This window comes from Electrophorus electricus, chromosome 1 (assembly GCF_013358815.1).
Source record: "Electrophorus electricus isolate fEleEle1 chromosome 1, fEleEle1.pri, whole genome shotgun sequence".
NCBI lineage: Eukaryota > Metazoa > Chordata > Actinopteri > Gymnotiformes > Gymnotidae > Electrophorus > Electrophorus electricus.
The window spans coordinates 9,752,715-9,772,420 of NC_049535.1; the positions used below are offsets into that span (position 1 = coordinate 9,752,715).

Below are 19,706 nucleotides of genomic sequence, written 5' to 3' on the forward strand. Positions count from 1 at the left end.
ACACATTAATTTCAGGTTCCGACAGAGTGCAATTAGAAGCTCTTCAGCTTTTTAGCGTTCGCATCCATGGTGAATCCCATTACCAATGCTCAGTTGATGACAGCTTTGAAAGTTAACCATGAACACAAATCTGTTAAATTCAGTCTACTCAGAGCTGACAGAATTCAACCAATGAAATTCTAATTGGATGTTCTGGAACCCAGTTTTCAAACTGTTTTCAAACAAACAAACGAGACAGAAAACAGGACTGAGTGTGGAGAGACGAAATGAGACAACACACACACAGGACACACACACAGGACAGAGGGCAGGACTGTGTGCAGAGAGAACATTGACACAAACAAACAAACAAAGACCAATCCCAAAAGATAGTCCTAGGCATAGAGACTTGCAAATGCCACTTCTCCACTTACACCCTGCATTACCCAGTGCTACACACAACTGCTCCCTATCCAGTGTACAGATACATGCAGTAAGTGTTTGCTGTCCATCGCATTTAATAGTTTTAAAAAAACAGTACAACACACAGTTCCGCTGTGTTTCACATACGCATACACATACGCAATGAATTACTGTGAGTAATCAGAGGTGAATGAAAATGACTTTCACAAGCTGGATCCGCCAGCTCACCAGGACACAACATTACTGCAAAAGTCGCTTAGGCAGAAAATATCAGAGTTGACTCTCGTGTAACTTTGTCAATATCCTGACAATCAGCTGCAATTGCCCTATATGACCACTAGGGGGTGCTCCGTCTCTTGCACATGCACATGTGCACATTCACCTCTCTGGTTTTAAAAAGTCACTAACAAACAAAAAAATCCAGCTAGACAAGTGATGACTTGGGGAGTAACATGAAATCATCAAGTGTGACGGCGAAGGATTTTTCTGGTACCGTAAGTGTAACCTACTGCCTTAGCCTTAACCACCGTAATTACATAATTACCGCAGTTGTAGAATTTGACCCCAACTCAATCTCCTAATAGCGACTTCAAACATACCACAGGCCAGCAGGAGGACAGAAGAGAGGAGGCAAGGGACGCCTTGGCCTGCTCTTCAGTCCTCCATGTTAAAACTATCACGGACGTGAGTGACATGCTCGTATGGCTGTCTAATCATAGGGTGCTCCTTCACACTGCAATAACACCATTAGAAGGGTTCACTGCTAATAGCTGTTCAGACTCCGGTTTTGGTGAGGGGTTTAAGATGGGATCACTCAATACTGGGATTCTGAGGCTGGAGAACGTCTGTGGTTTCTCTGAATGATGACAGCCAGGAGCTTTACAGCAGAAACAGCCACTGGAGAGGGACCTGATCAGGAGGCCCCTACCACATCAACTCACACGGATATAAAATCAAACGTGATTGTTAATTTAAATGATACTCAATGACAAAAAAAACTTTCAGCATTGAGAGTTATTTTTGGCATTTTACTTTTAATTTAATAGGCTATTATTATTACTTTGTTAAATGTTATATTCTGAGTGACAATTTCAATGGACAAAAGATGAATTTTGGTGAACACTGAGATTATCAAGTTGTTACATTCATTAGTAAAATCTTACATTACGGTTACATTAGAAATTTTACTAAACACAAAAAAATAGACATTCTACTATTTAAACATTATACGACATCTATAGGCAAATGTTTCTTCTTTACTGTTTTCAATCACAATTCAGTGATGCATGTCCAATTTTGAAGATATCATTTGATCACAAGATTCCATTAAACAAATAACCAAAACAAATTCTTCTACGGAAAACAGTTCATGGTCTCTCAATGAGCATTTCTTTCCAGTGAAGTTGAATAAAAAGCTTTGTGTGTGCGTATGTGTGTGTACATGTTTGTGTGAGCTTCAGAGAGAGAAAGGGGAAAAAATGGGTGTTCCTGTTTTGCAAGAGAGAAAGTGAGAGAGAGCAAGAGAGCGAGAGTGCGGGGGAGAGAGAGAGGTAGAGGGAAAGAGAGCGCTACAGTGAGTTGATCTTATCTGGTCGGTCAACATTCTCAATGGGCCTGACAAACATCACCAAAAGATACATACACACACACACACACGCACGCACACACACGCACACACACATACCATCATCACACACGTGCACACACAGGACAGACAAATACACTACTGTTTACACTTGCACTTGAGTTTTTCTTGCTGCTGCCAACAGATGGCAACAGACACACAGAGAAGCTGGTCAGTGTGACCATGAAGGAGAAACAGAAACAGACGGGTGTCTAGGACCATTCTGTGTGTGTACGCATGTGTTTCTGCCGTGTGTGTGCTTTGCATCTCCCATTCCCATAGAGTCTGTGAAGGCTTTGCGTGAGGTCAGAGAGATCAATTGCTCTGGTAATTTAAGACTCTAAAGAGCAAGTAATACTAAACAATGAGGTAGGGCTAGCCTGAGCATGGAGAGTGTGTGTGCGTGTGTTTGTTGGGGGGGGGGGGGGGGGGCTAACGGAGACAGTCTGCCTGGCTGCATTTAATCTCATCATCAGAGACCCCCACTTTACCTCTCTCTCTCTCTCTCTCTCTCACACACACACACACAAACACACACACACACACACACATACATACACACATACACACACAGATTTTAATCTTTACATGTTCCCACTATCCTCCTAAAACAAAAGCATTAATATACACAGGTCTGTTTGACAGACAGAGAGAAGGTTATACATACACACTGCCATCATTACCATGACCACCAGTTATTACTATGAAAAGAAGCGGGACATTTGGGGGTGTCTGAGTTCTACCCAGTGCCCCTTTATTTTCATGTGAACCAGGTAAGCACAGAAAGCTGATATAGATCATTAGTGACAGGGTTTGAGTAATTTTGGGTGGTTTTCCCCTGGTGAGCTCAGTTTCAGCGACGGGGAGAAGGCTGGGTCATTCAGGCTTCCTGTGCTCACCAGCATAGCCTTTTAGTACCCAGATCTGCTCACTGACTACAGCCTGCACTCACCAGCACAGCCTTTCACTGCCCAGATCTGCTCACTGACTACAGCCTGCACTCACCAGCACAGCCTTTCACTGCCCAGATCTGCTCACTGACTACAGCCTGCACTCACCAGCACAGCCTTTTACTGCCCAGATCAAAAGATATATATAGTCAAAAGATGAACCCAAATGAAAATTTCGAGTACGCTTTTTAAATAAAAAAACATTAAAAAGTAGCTTTCAAAGTTACCACTGATATTTTCCTCATATATTGAAAGAATAAAATATTGTATCCATCATTTAAAAGGTTCAGGGACAAATAAGAAAACGGAATATTTTAAAACTATTTGTATGCCTCTGACTATTATAATTCTCACTGATATAAGACAATTATGTCAGGAAAACAAAAATCACTTTATCTAAGTGCAAACTAAATAAAACCCCCATCAAGTCAGATTTATTTATATAGCGCTATTTACAACACACATTGTCACAAAACAGCTTTACAAACGTCTGGGTCCAGATCCTTGATGAGCAAGATGAAGGTGACAGTGGTAAGTAAAAACTCCCTGGGTGTGTTTAAGGAAGAAAACCTCAGGAGGACCAAGACTGAAGAGGGAACCCGTCCTCCACTGTGTGGGCCAGGTAGTAACCACACACACTCAAGAAGGAACCCGTCCTCCACTGGGTGGGCCAATTCCTACTTTACTATGTTACTTTAAGTTCATGTGTGTGCATTTCAACCCTGTGTCTGCGTTTGTGCCAGATTTACTTTGTAAGTCTTCGGTATGTGGCCAATGCTAAGAACAGTGAACAAAGTGAAGCAAATGCTTCTTCTACTGACAGAAATACTCTGCTAGCAGCATCCTCACACTCTTGTCCTTTAGACTTTTACAAACACACCCATACCCCTCCCTACACACGCACAAAGACACACACAACCCCACACCCCTACACACACACACACACAAAGTTATAAAGGAACATCGGGTAGTGATTTGAGGGGATTTACCTGGCCCAAGTTTGATGCTAAACGCTCTGCCTGCAGCATGGCTAAATAGCTGCTGTATTAGCACACATAGGCCTGTGGCAAATTCAATTTAGCAGTTTGTTCTTCAAATCTAAATCATGTGTTATTCAAAAACATCAAACATAGAAACAGAGGGAAAATAGCTGAAAAAAAAGTGAAGTCAAAATGAACCAAATCGCATGAAAGTAAATATGAATTGGAGGTTTTTAAATATGACCATCTGAGCATTATTGTTTACTGGGAACAGTGAATCTTAAAACCTCTCATTTCTCTCCAAGTACTTCCACTCACCATGTTTGTAAAGCCACCTTGGGTTTTTGTGAATGGCGTTATATAAACCTAACTTATTTATTATTATTATTATTATTATTATTATTAGTAGTAGTAGTAGTAGTAGTAGTAGTAGTAATAGTAGTAGTAGTGAGTGTGTTTACAGTAGCAGACAGAAAGAAAGGCTAGAATATGTATGTATGAATACATTTGGTAACTTAGTACTACTGCTGTAGACTGTGTATGCCTGAGACTGAGTGAATAAAAGGGAGAGAGTGTGTGTGCGTGTAAGTTTATAAGCATAATGGCCTGCACTGAAGCATGTCGAAAAGGTTAAATTCAGTCAACCATGCCCAGCTACCACCTTTATACCACACACCATTAATAAACACACACACACAAAGTGTTTAAATTAACACAAAGTGTGTGTGTGTGTGTGTGTGTGTGTGTTTTCTTCCTTAATTGTCTCCTTTTGAGGGTTAATTTAAATTCAGATAGGTATGCATGAAACTCCTGACTTACAATACAGAAAGAAAAATAAACTCTTGAGGTTTTTCATAGGTGAACAAGCCACTTTTATTGAAGAGATCATTTTTGTAATTGTTCCCTTCTGAGAGTGGTGAATGCTGTAATGCTGTGAGTGGTGAAGCTGTTAGTGTGTCCCTAGCATGAAAGATTAAAGATTGTGTCACTAGTCACTGAGCATCATTTTGCAGATTGGGGATCTTGTGCGGTCACTGTTTACAAGACAGCAACTAGATTCTCATCTACTGTCCCTGGGTCTATTATTTACCATCCCTGAGTCTCCTCCAAGTCTCTCATCTACCTCCCACAGATGTTCTTGTACCTGCTTTACTGCTTTCTGTTTGGTGCTGGAGAGAACTCACCTATGTCCACGTCACTATTGGCATGAGCCAAGATTTTATTAGAATGTCAACACCTGACCCCACCTTACATCTAGCAATCTAGAAGATGGAGAGTGCCCCAATTCTAGCAAAACTCGATTTTATTCAGCTTCTGGAAATCTATCCACAACATTTAAATTGTTTGAACAGTTGTTTGCTGTAAGGGCAGCATTATTCTCACTCTCTCGCTCTTTTATTCTCTCACCCTGACTGTATTTAGCCAGTAAAGCCTTAGGCTAAAAAACAGTCATGCTCTCCACCAGTCTTTCACACTGCTTATTATATAGGATGTGGTTCAACCCTAGTTTACACAGATGAAAAAGTCAGGAGTAAACCTAAACCTAGTTTACACAGATGAAAGATTCATGGATAACCCTAACCCTAGTTTACAAAGATGAAAGGTATGAGAACACAGTTGGCTTATAAGGAGCCTCTACCTGTGAATCATTCACCTTGCCAAGTTCACCTTGCTTGGATAAAACAATCCCTTAAATCAGACTGTGAATATGAATAAACAATGTGAAAATGAAGACAAAAGAGCATTCTAGGGCAATGAGGGATAGTAACTGACATACGCATGATAGGAAAACTCTATAAAATAATATCCAAGTGTTAGGACATAGCAGTGAGTGCTGCTGGATCAGTTGTAAGTTAATGGAAGCTGCATCATACCACCCAGGCACTGCCTAGACAAGACCAGCCCTCAACACTCAGTGTCAGAGCAGGAAGAGGATGTGTGAAGGATACCACAGAGAGGCCAATGGTCATTCTGAAGGAGCTCCAGAGTGCAGTGTCTGAGACTGGAGTGAACGTCCATCAGTAAATTGCTCTGCATACAACTGACCTATATGGGATAATGGCTAAACATGGCTTAGAAAATGGCTATTACTGAAGAAAAACACATCGAAGCACATCTGGAGTCTGCCAGAAAGCATCAGAGGGACCCAACTAAAATGTGGGATATGGCTTTATTGCCAGATTAGACAAAAATGTAGGTTTCTGAACAAAATTCAAAATGATGTTTGGTGCAAACTTAACACTACTCAGTCCTCAACCAGGACAATCACCATCATCACCAACAGTGAAGTATGGGGGGCAGCAACATGTTATGGGTGTGCTTTTCCTCAGTGGGAACTGGGCATCTTATTGAAACTGAAGCTCAGATAGATGGTTCTAAATAGAGGGAGATACCAAAGAAACTAATGCATGGGAGGGCAATGATCCCAAGTACGAGACCAAAGCAACACAGGGGTATCTGAACAACAAAAGGTTAATGTTCTACAGTTAAAGCACAGATTTCAAGGTACTCAAGAATATATGGCACTATTTGAAAACTGTGGTCCACACACGTCATCCAAACTAACTGACGAACCTGAAGCAAATCTTCCAGAAAAATGGGTGGAAAGCACTTTCAAACAGTGTGCAAAGTTGGTTGAAACTTACCACAACCAACTTGAAACTGTTACTACAGTAAAATGTGGTTCTACCAAGTACTAGTCTTAAGGGGTTAATATTTATACAAATAGCATTTTTCAGTAATTTTTTAAAAAGATCTACAGACATACAGCCTAATGTATATTCACTTGAAAAATTTCGTTTAAGAGCATGCTGGTTTCTAATAAAATACTACCTCGAACAAACTGTGTCATTTGTAAAGTCACTTGATTACTTTGAATATGACATATATATACTCACACACACACACACACACACACACACACACACACACACACACACACACACACACACACACACATATATATATGCACACTCATCTAGGCTTTGAAAAGGCTAAAAGTGTCTTGGGATCTGAATATAGATAAAATGTAAATGTCCTCACAATATCTTCTCTTCTATTCTGTCTAACCAGCATTGTTTGCATATTTGGAAGATTTTCACCCATCAAACACGTTACAACTGCATGAGGGGCAACTGTGGTGGGCAGGGAAGGTGGTCCACTGCAGCCATGCCCTCTTTCCAGAAATGGAACTTGGTGTGGCGAAGGCAGCACAACTGCTGGCCTTGAAACCACAGTAGTATCATTTACTTTTCAAATGCAATGCCTTAGACAGCCCCGACTGCCCTTCAGCTATGTTCTGGAGTGTTTTTAGTGTATCAGACTCCAGTGCTGGCTGCTGGCTACAGGCACTCAAAGAAAACACTGTCAAACCACCAATTTCGATCTCCTGCTGTATGAGTCCTGTCATAAATGCAGGACCAAACCTCTCTACACAAACTCAAAACACTCTACCACTTTCTTCTGTAAAACTAGCCAAGAGGGGGGAAACATCAAAGACTAGTACATTGAAGGTGTGACACTATTTCTTGCTATAGGCAAAGTTAACCCATCCAAGAATGTGTGGATATGAAGTTCAGGGAAATGAATGAAAACTTGATAGAAATCACATCATGTTAAGGAGTAAATTCAAATACATAATATTGTACCTTCCTAATTTGTATAACTGTTACACTGTAACAGTTATTTCATCATCTATTTCATCATCTAACATGTTTATTACCATTAAGACATTTTTGTGTGTTTTCTCCCTGCCCCCATACCATTATTATACTATAGCTCAGAAACCTGCACAACTAGTCATGCTGCTATTGCCACTGTATTTCATGAGACAGGTTAAGGGCACAAAGAAAAGGGGAAGCATAAAACTGAAACAGTTAGTGGACTAGTGAGATCACCATTCATACACTGCACTGGTTTAAATGAATGTTCAAATTTATTTACTTATATTTGGCTGAGGGGGTAATGTGTTTTAGGGTAGGGACTGAGAGAGCAATGTGTTATAGGGGTTTGGCTGAGAGGTTTTAGGGTTGGGTCTTATGGGGCAATGTGCTTTAGGGTCAGGGCTGAGGGTGCAATGTGTTTTAGGGGAAAGACACTCTCAATAACAGCGGAGAGAAATCACAGTGTTGGAGGTGCTGACAACTCTCAGTAACAGCAGAGTGCAAACTGATCAGGACAGACTTGCATACATTAGCCTTCCTTAGCCGACACAGAACAACAGCCTCTGCTGAGCTTTTCTAATGCTAGTGGAAATAGTAGTATCCCATTTCAGGGTGCTGCAAATCATGGTCCCCAGGACTCTGAATGACTCGTATCCACAGCTGTTTATTCAGCTCTCAAGCCACATGGACCATACAGGCAGGCAGCCGGCTGGTTTCAGAAGTCCATCTTTGTGTGTTCTGTGTTAAACAGGTTTTGTCATTAAATCAGAGCTGTGTTAACAAGTTTGGCAGATGTAGCATCCTGGGGCACTAATATGGAGCAGCATCTAAGATCGTCAGATTCGAGTGCCCTCTTGTACCGTCATGTCACAGAGAAAGAAGGAAAACAGAGTGAGAGACTGACAGCAAGAGAAACAGACAGAGTGAGAGAAAGATGCGGCACCCCATTCAATGTCTGCAGTTACTAGCAGACTGTCTGTGTTGGGCAGTGTTTTGCGTAAGGACGGAACCATTCAAGAATATACTCACTCTGCCCACACAACCTGGGATTCATCTGTCCCAAGCAGCTTTGCCTTTCTTTCTTTCCTACCCCTCCTACCCCCACCCCCCTCCCCTCTGCCTGTTCTCTCGCTCTTAGACACCCCCCATCTCTCTTCCTCACACTCTGCCCCCCATCTCTCTTCCTCACACTCTGCCCCCCCATCTCTCTTCCTCTCACTGTCCCCTCACACCCCCCCCCCCCCCCACGTACATCTGGTGACAATTAGAGCTTGTTACTGAGTACCTAACTCAATATCCTCCCGTTTTCATCCTCTACTTTTAATCAGGGTCTGGCAGCAGGATCAGCTTTCGAACATAATAAGGAGACAGTGTTACTGAAGCATGTTTATGGAGTCTGCAGGGAGGAAACACAGAAACCACACAGGGTTTATCTTTATCTTAAAACTACCAAATTACATGTGAACCTTAATCCTAATCATGAACCCTAACCTTAATCCTAACCCAACCCTAACTTCAACTCCACTGTATTCTAACCTAATGGCAACTTTAATCTGAATCCTGAATCCTAAGAATGACCTTACCCTCTGAACCCTAATCCTGACCTTAACCTAACTCTCAACCCTAATCCTGTCCTTGTAACCTAAGAATAATCTGAACCTAAACCAAGATCAACCCATAGAATGAACTCTGACCCTGCAGCCTTTAAAGCTGCACACACTCTCTCTCTCTCTCTCCCTCTCTCTCTCCCTGTAGTTTACATATAAGAATGCACAAAACCACATGACGCCGTTTCACAATTTTGTTGCGCCCCCCCCCAAAAAAGATAACTGTGCTCCATTCAAATGTCAAAGCAATAATCGGGGCAGAAAATAAAATACCTCCAAAATTAGGTGGTGAACGGTTTCTTAAAAGCAATCTCCTTTGACCGGAAGCTTCTGATTGCACTTAATGCGTTTAGAAAGAAGGTGGTATTGATGTATCCTCAGCTCTGGCGTTAGTCTTCAGCTTGTCAGTCAGCACTCGGACACTAGATGCTTTCGCTGATTGTTCAGATCTAGCTTGTATTGGCCAACGGATATGGACTCTACTAGAGTGGACATTTCAGAACTTAGACGACTTTCGCAGACTTTACGCAGTTTTTTGGCTAGTTTTTTTGTTGTTGTTTGATTGTTTTGTTTGTTTGTTTCACTGAAAACTAAACCAGGAAAGAAAGGTGCGTTACTGAAGTGCATTCTGAGTCTTAGCAGCGGACAGCCTGTGGAACCAGCAACTTCGGAGAAGCTACTCTAGCTACCAAACAGACTTCAGTTAACATGCAGTAAGTTGATGTATATAAGATTGGGAACCCTAGATGCTGAGTGATGTTCATCTGTTATATATGTTATACAATGACATGACATTTCCATGGTAGCTAAGGTTACTTGGCTTTGGGCAGCAAAGCTCAAGATAGCCAAAGTAGTTAGCTAGCCAACTTGGCTAGGCTAGCTGGCTAACGTCAACCTTAGTTAGCAGGCTAGCTAAAGAACTTACCACCTCCTTCGCTTTCGTTGAGAAGCCATTCTTCGGTCTGTCTCTTTTCAGAATGTCATCTTTCATGGAGTCGAATCCGACTCCTATCGCCTTGTTTCGTGTTTTGACGGTTTTAACGCTAGCTTTGAATAGTAAAGTTATGTCGACTGCCATTTCTTCAGGTCCGGCGGCTGTAAACACACACACACACACACACACGTCACCAATGTCTACGTCATACTTCAGCGACACATGAAACCCAAAGACCTCACACTGAGGTCTGCATTCTGGCTGAGGTGGAAAATTCTCTTGACACTAGCGCTTTTTGTGCTTTTTTATTTTTCTCTGTGTGAGTGATCCCACACAGCTGCAGGTATGTTGAGGTTGAGGCTCTCTCCTGCCTGTTCTGTAAATGGACTGGTGTCTGGGTGTTTAATTTCCGATATACAGATGTATAATTTCTGCTGTTCAGATATATAATACATTCAATGTATACAGTATATTTTATATCTTACTTTAAGAATGGATTAGATTTACAGAATGGCTTTATCAAGGCCCAGAAATTCTAGGAAGTTCGGTACTAGGGTTGGTACCAGATTTGGTCAGAGACGTCTCGACAGCATCACGCAGCTCCTGCAGAATTTTTAGTCATTATTATTACCATTTCACCTCCACTTCCTCCTAGAGATATGGAGCTTAGGCCACTGGAACCAAAGGTCACTGTCATGTTTGGGAACAGACTGAGATGAAATGTGAACAGACTGAGATACTTCATCTCAGTCTATGCTTTGTGAAATGTGCTTTGTGCCATTATCCTACTGGAATTTTCCATTTTGAAAGGCACCAGTGTTTAGGTATGCAGATAATACTTTCACTTTCAGAAAATTCAAACACGCACACGCGCGCACACACACACACACACACACACACACACACACAGGGCTCATATGTTGATCTGTTCACATAGAATCTAATGCTCTAGACAAAAAAAAGTGCTCTAGGTGTATGTGATGGGAAATGAATCCAGCCTTTTAATCCTGAGAGGGAGCTGGTTGCTGTAAGGCTGGGTGGTTCACTAGATGAATAAAAACATCTGACCTTTTTGAAAATAAAAGCAAGAGGTGTAAGAATGTATTTTCAGTCATGTACATGTCATATATGCCAGAGTGGTTCTGTGGGCTGAAATTGCCAGGGTGTAGCAGTGACTGCTACCTTCCCAAAAAGCAAAACATTACCACACCTGGGAGCTATGAACATGGTTCAGTCTTAAGTGTTTGGGTTTGAATGTGGTGAACAACTCAGAAACCATTAACTAACACTCACATTGAAAAAAGTTTCAAATGCAAACCGCAGGCAGGCCGTACGATCCAAGGAGAGTAAGAAATGTGCTGTTTAGTCGGGTGCAGTAATTTATACTTCATATTTCTCCTTCAGCAACAGAATGTTTGACACAGTACTGACTGCCCCTACATACACACAAACGAACTCACACGCGCACACACACACCAGGGGAGTTGGATTTGTGGGTGTGCACTGTAGAATAAAAACGTGTTATTTGGCACATGTTGTCCTTATTTCCCCAGTGGATGACATGCCAAATCCTGCTAGGTTAAATAGAATGATGTGTCAGCTGTTTCCTGTCTCCCAGCATGCACTATTACAGAAAAGAGTGCTCTTTTATATGTAGGCTAGGGAACAGCACCATGGAAACACTGAGCTACATCACTGTGGAAACAGTAGATGACAGTGAGGTTTTAGAGTGAACGTTGAATATGACAGGAGAGGCTTTTGATATTCCATCTTCAAAGTAATTCCTTAACAGGTACAGAGTTCTCACCTCATCACCTTACAAGCTGGCAGCAAACCACTCATGTCAATCACAAACTTTTAAAGTACACATGTCAGGAGAGAAAGACAGGTCAGATTTATTGTTATTGTGAATTTTACTTTAATTATTAAACCTCTGTTTTTGTTCTTGGCAGCAGCAAAGACATATACCAGTCAATGCATATGGATGAGAATGAGGTCATTTTAAAACATACTATCTTTCATATTTATAGTGGATTATAATTACACAATTCTAAATGCTATAATTGCAAGAGTATGCATATTTATTTATATAGCACTTTGACCCAGTGAGTAAGCAAAAGGTGACAGCGGCAAGAAAAACTGGTTTTGACGGTGTGTGTGCATCTGAAACCCATCCCTCATGAGAAGATGCATCAAAGGCAATGGATAAGTAGTTGGCTGGGGGGGAAGTGTGAGGTGGGCTACAGCAGGGGGCATCAGGCGGTAGTGGGAGTAGCTCTGGCAGCTGAGACAGGTTGAGGCTTCAGTAACATCATGACATCAGGGGTAGGTGTACCTTGGCAGAAAGAGAGAATAGATTATTAGGCATATCCAGGCACGAGGGTGGGTAATTTAGGGAACTATAATGTGCAAAGTTGGACTCCGGCAGATCTACCTATGACAGCATATCTAAAAGGAAAGGGCCAGAAGTAACCACAGGTATGAGGGCACCCTGGAACATCAACACTCCACCGCTCTTAGTCAACAAACTAGATTGACAAAAGAGAGGTGAAGTGGCAGCATCACAACATCTCAGTTTACCAAAACTCCTAATTCCAATGGACCCTCCTGATCTACAACTTTACCTAAGATGGGAAGTAGTTAATAAAATGCCTACCTGTACAGAATTCGGCCTAACCTTATTGTCTCAAACATTTACAGGAAGGTTATTTCATAGTATAGAATGGTATATAGAAAAGTATGTGTGCATTATCTCTATTTGTGTGTAAAGGTATTTCTGTCTGCATGCATATTTTTAGACATGTAGCCAAATTATGAATTCATTAATGAGATGTACTTCTATTGTGAAACACAAACACCAATAGATTAGTACTGAAATGTACTCCAGATGTTTGATTTAGTAAAGGTGCAACAGGTTCAATATGGTGTCTTCTCAAGGATGTGTGTTTGTTTTTGTGTGTGTGTGTGTGTGTGTGTGTGTGTGTGTGTGTGTGTGTGTGTGTGTGTGTGTGTGAGTGAGAGAGAGAGAGAGAGAGAGAGACAGACAGACACACACACACACACACACGTTTCTAATCCTGTATCCTCAGAACTGTAAGACATGGTTATATTTTGATATGTGGTATTTTCCCTTTCCTATATTCTTCTCCCTCTCTCTCTCCAACACCCTCCCCTTTTAATATTTTAACTTAACTGGTGTCTTGTATGATGGAAGTTTATTATTTGTGTATTACACACACACACACACACACACACACACACACACACACACACAGAGAAAGAGAGAGCAGTCCAATAACCAAGAGGCTGTTGAACCAGATCTATTGTTTGGCATCTCTTATTGATCTTCATGCCATGACACTTTCTAGTCTCACTGGTTGTTTTGGATCAATAGTTTTGCTTGACTATCCAAAGAGAAGAGCTTTTGTCAACTACTAAAAGAGAGAGAGAGAAGATTTCCCCACAACCACATCTATATCCCAATGCAGTTCATATTGCTGCATGTCTTTGTGGTGTGGCCACTGCAATTACTATGCCATGTTAGCGCATGTACACCATTGCATGCAACTAGGACAGGAGGAACCGAACGCAAGATCTTGCATCTTGCAGAGAGAGTGCTGTCTAGTGCTGGACGTTTGGGGTGGATTTTCAGGCTCCATAATCATAAAGTAGATTTTGCATGGCTGCTGCAGTAAAGTGACTCTCTGACATTTACAAGTTAAAAGGAAGAAGAATCCTCCTCCCACTGGATCCATACGATTCATGGATTATTCATCCTGTCCATGTTGGGTTTGTTGGCATAGTTACTGTCATGGCTACATCAGAAAATCTGATCCCAAACAAGTCTCCCCTTTCCATTATGTCCAAATAAACCTAAAGCAAACAAGCCCATTGCTAACAAGACACTAGAGTGCTCTCTTATGGTTTAGGATGTTATATTAAATCAGCGGTGCACAAAGACCTTTCATAAGTTTTTCAGTAATTCAGATTTGACATTATATAGAATTTGATCACAGTAACAAAACAGTCTTAGCAGTAAGACTGTTCCCTGTTGTTTCATTAGTAGTGTTGGTGAATAGTGAAGCCCTGCTTGGGGTACCCTGCGAGATTGAGAGTGCGTGTATTCAGCTCTGACTTGCTGCCTGTCAGTACCTCATCACAGCCCGGTTAGGGCTGAATCATGCTCCACTGGAGAGCGTGCAACGGTCACTGGATTTCAGGAAAATGTCACAGCAAATTGCCCTTCGATGAAACAGGATCTTTGGCGTAATTAACCCTTACAGAAAACAGTATTCTGGTTTTTTTCTTTCCTGGTTTCCTTTTGCATTCCTGTATAATATGTCATTCAGGGCTTTGAAGTCAGTCTGCACTGCCGCAAATTACTGCTTTCATCATCCAATCAGTGCGGAGTATCAGGCTGACATCTCCAATAAGCATCTCACCCCCCCCCCCCGCCCCCCCGCCTCGACGGCACAAATGCCACTTTGAAATATGACTTAGAAATGAATGTAGCAATCTTCTTAGGAGCAGGGTATCTGTTTAAGAGATTTAAATATTTAAATAAAGTTGACTTGACATAATTCTTTGCTTTATTTTCGCCACCATCCTCTCTGCTGATGGGGTAGACAGAAGTGTGGATGAACGTGTGTGAAATCTGTTATAGAATTCAGAATACAGAAGGACACCATAACAATAATCCACAAGAACAGTAATAATTCAGAAACAATAATAATCTTTGTTAGTACAGAATGTTTTACTTTGAGTCCAAAATCTCAAAGTGCTTTACGTAGTATACATGACAAGTACATTAAAGAAATTATATTGCTAGTTAGTACACATCATAAAAATTAAAAATAAATAAATACCCACTAAACTTGGTTTTCTTATAGCCCAGGTTAAACAAGTACGTTTGTAATGTGGATATAAAAATATAGATTCTATTCCAACTGCATTTAATCAATTCTTTAGACAACAAATAAATAAATATAAATATAAATACATACATACATATATAATTTCATACCATTTATACCTATATATATAAAGGTATAAATATATAAAGGTATAAATGGTATGAAATTATAAAAACATATATCTACACCCAGAAAATTCTGAAATGATGAGTCCAGCAGGCTGCATTTGTGAAGGGTGGCTGTGTCTAACCCAAACCAACATACAAACACAAAACCTTATCCCCACTCAATATTTAAAACATAATCTCTCAACCCCACTCAACACACAAATGCACACTGTCTCAACTTAGGTCCACTTAACACACAAACACACACTACCTAATCTTATAGCTACTCAACTAGTACATACAAACAGACTCTCTAAATGTATTCCCATTCCATTAACACACATTCTCTAAACCAATGCACAAACACACAATGTATCTTCAGCAGGATAAAGCAGTCCAGGTCATACATTAAACTGCAAGATGCGCTTATGTTCAGGTCTAGAACCTGAGGACACAGTTATAGCATACTGTGCTTTAAAGTCAATTCAAGTTTATTTGTCATTTACATAAACATACAGGACATTCATTGACATGTTTGTGGTGAGGCTCGGGTAATCATTGATACTGGCACTGATATACATAACTAATAACTGTCTACCTTCAGATTGTGTTCACACATGCTGTAAAGCTTTTTGAATAAAAGAATCAGCTAAATGCTGCAAATGTATAAGTAATAGTTTGATTAGCTAAAGAATTGTATTCTACCATGTATTCTATTAAGATTCAATTGATTATCATTGCTCAGTACAAGGTAACAAAATGCAGTATTTTCATATCCTGGCTACTTTGAGAGCTGGGGTCAGAAATTATACAGCACCCCTGCAGCTGAGCTGGTTAAGGGCCTTGTTCAAGGGCCCAACTGTAGCTGTATGGAAGAGCCAGAACCAACAACCTTAGCTCAAAGTCCCACCCACTAGGCTACCACTGCCCCTAGCCAGTTGTACAGGCAAAATATTTCAAAATCATCTACATTTATTTATTTATTCACCTCTGTGTTGGGGATTATGTATGTTATGTCTTGTCTATGCATTTAATTTTTATGTTGCTGTATGCCATGGTATACTATATATCGTAACACTTTATAATAACGATAGTTTATAGAGCATTTATAAGTTTTTAATTTATAATGAACTAATTAAATAATGAGTTAGTTAGTGTTAATCAAGAATTACTATATTAGTAATCATAAGATGCTTCATTCATAATGAACTAATCATGAACACTTTATAATAACGATAATTTATAGAGCATTTATAAGCTTGTAATTCATAATGAAATATTCATGAATTAATGAGTTGTTTAGTGTTTCCTAATATAGTCATTCATGATGAATAATCATTTATAAGATGCATCATTCATAATGAACTAATCATGAACACTTTATAATAACGATAGTTTATAGAGCATTTACAAGTTTGTAATTCATAATGAACTAATGAGTTAGTGTTATTTCCCATAAATTAATATATTAGTAATCATAATTAATTGATCATGAACAGATCAGGAAGCCAGATGTTATGCTTAATTGGGTATTTAAGCATTATTCTTTATTAGATAATGAATTGTGCCATTGCACATGTGCAGTTACAATGGAACTGTATGTAGTTAAAGTAAGTGTTCAGAATGTTGTTAGGTTACTGTGTGTAGGGTTTGGAGTTGGGGTCCAGGGACTTTAGGTGAGAGGTCATATTCACTAGGCTAACAATAGATTTTCCTTACCTCTTGCCTTCTTTTACCATGTTTTACAATAAAAGTCTCTTTGTGGGCACTGTCTTTGAGACGTCCTGGGACTGGACATGTCCTGCTGTAATATTCACAGTCTACATGTTTGCTTTTCTACACTTTATAAGATATAAGAATGCCCTGGTAACTCTGACCGCACATGTGTAAAATTTTGGTGTAGTGATAACCAGTTGCTGTCATGTCATGAGCCTTGCAATGGTGAAAACCCAACGTATACATAGAACTCATTGAGCTTCAGGTGCAACCTGACTTAACCACCATCCTTTAAGAGGCCTGGAAGACAAGCATCAAGACTCCTTGTTGTAGCCCTGCAGGTGGTGAAGTTCCTCTGGCTGTCTAAACACTAAAGTCCCTCATTGTCTTCAAACCCTGACTGAAAATGCACTTACCTGAACATTAGTTTTGCACTTATTAAAATGTTTTAACTGCATTTATGAGATATGCTATTGTGTTATGGACAGCAAAGTCACTCTGGATAAGAGTGTCTGCTAAACACCTTAAATGTTAATGTAAATATGTATGTTACTATTTCCAAATTAATTAAAGGTGAACAATTCAGGAATTCAGAAGATATGCACCTTTAGTTAATATACTGTTCACATCTTTACTAACCTTGGCTGCTAATAGTCTTTGTGAACCCCAATTAAAATAATTTAAAAGTGTAGCCATACAAATTATTTGTTAAACAGTAATAAACAGCAGCTGTAGTTTATAAATTACTTGCATGTCATATATAAATTATCTGTAGCATTTTTGCAGCCGCTAAACTAAAGTGGAAGCTATTCAATATGCACGAATATCTATAAATGTCGATAACTCATTTACTAATGACACACTTTCAAGTAAACTTATAATTTTGTTGTCTGTTAAGAAATGTATAAATGACTTGGTAATAATTTTTAAAACATGTTGCAGCCCCTTATTTAAAGTTGCAAAAAATATCAATATTTACAAAGGTTGGCAAACATTACTATTGCAAGTATTAAGTACTAGCTGGAACACATTTTTTATGTACCTAGCTCCATAAAATGACAGAGAAATCTCAAACGATAATAACAATATCTAAAGGATTTTACCAAAATATACCAAAAAGATGAGAAAGGATCGACAATATTTTATTCTGAATAGTACTAGGAACAGAAGTTTGTTACCGTTTTAATCATCACTATTTGCTGTACATTTTAAAAGAGCGTGTACTTCAACTTGAATTTCACTAATGTGACACTAATGAACAACCCTGAATTACATGACAATTCACTTTTGTATGAATATACATTTTTCAAGATCATGAATTAATCGTCCTAGAGTGCCATTATGGTGTCTTTTTGCTAGCCATTCATACCATTCTATTACTTTCAAGTGATCCTTTAACAGCTCCTCTGTCCTGTTACCTCTAAGCCTCCAAACAATTTCCTTGTATGTTCTCCAGGCCCTCTCTATATGCTGGGTGTGAGCTCCTGTATGAGCAACCATGTATAATATACTATGATTAACTGTGTAATGTCTGTAGCCAAGCTGAGGCAGAACCTGCTGGTAGACACGCCACTCACCACTGAGGATTGTGGATCCCCTCCTTACATGCTGAATGATAAGTGGCACTAATTCCCTTCTGGACCTTCTCTGAGCTAGGCGAAGAACTTGTTCTCTTTGTTTAGTGTGGACAGCATTTTCACCCAGCATCCCAGAGACCCACTGCCTCCTCCACAACGCCCCAGCCATCCGCCCTCTTCCATACCGTGTAACATAAAAAGTAAAGCATTATTACATTAATTAAGAACTATTAACAAGATGAAAGAATTACAGGTGTGAAGCATGAAGACTTGTGTGTCCATTACACATTATTAAAACTATACAAAATTCTATACCCACATAAAAGATGCACCTGCATTTCTTTTATGCCGGAAGTTTCTCTCATCTATGACAATGAATTGTCTGCGTCCTCCAATATGCTGTCCTTTCATTCTTCTGAGTTCTTCCATTGCCCCCACAGAAACCTCTTTCACTTTCTTAGACATTTTTGACAGAGTAGCAGAACTCCCAGCTATTTCATCTGCTATCATGTCAATTTGCCGTAAACACAGACCTTGAGAAAACCTGAAGGGACATAATTGTGCTAAATTGATTAAATAATTCAATAAATGTATTTAACACTTCCTTACTAAGACATTGAATGTACTCATTAAAATTGTAAAGCTCATTTGTTAATTAACTTAATTTGGTCATGTGAACTGTTCTAGTTATTTTGCTTCTTTTAATCAAACAATTTACTTTATTTGAATAAAACCAATTAACCTGCTTGTTACACATGGATTTTTTGAGGTTGCACCATTAAAATATTTTCACAGTGCACATCTAGAAAGTGTCTAGATGTACTGAACAAAAATCCGATTACAGTTCAAATGGCCACTCGGTCCACACTTGTTGTGTAAACTTAGACATATAAGTCCGCGTGCGTTAGCTGCTCCCACCTGTACACAAAGACGCTTTAGAACACTAAACACAGAGTTGTGTCTGACTGATCTCCTCGTCTGCCTCCCCCTGTGCACAGCACACTGGCATCTCCGGTATGATAACAATGATATGTACTAGGATAGCTATCTGTATAAAGAATCTAACAGTCTAGACCTAACGTTACATGTGTTTTGCCTATTTAAAAGACTGGTAAATTACTATTCGATGTAAGAATGTGCCAAAATCACAATGAGAAATGCTTGCAATTATTCTCTGCGTTTTTTAGGGGTCGTTAAAACGTTATTTGATAAGGTTTGCGTTAAGATAGATGGA

General features: G+C 39.8%; 1 protein-coding gene across 1 annotated transcript in view; it reads right to left on the reverse strand.

Moving 5' to 3' along the window:
* Positions 1-10,322, reverse strand: part of stx18 (syntaxin 18) — a 23,413-nt gene extending 13,091 nt beyond the window's left edge. Inside the window, exon 1 of the mRNA XM_027004710.2 lies at positions 10,151-10,322. Coding sequence (XP_026860511.2) covers positions 10,151-10,303 — 153 coding nt within the window. The 5' untranslated portion in view covers positions 10,304-10,322. The remainder of the gene's footprint in view (positions 1-10,150) is intronic.
* Positions 10,323-19,706: the final 9,384 nt, after the last annotated feature.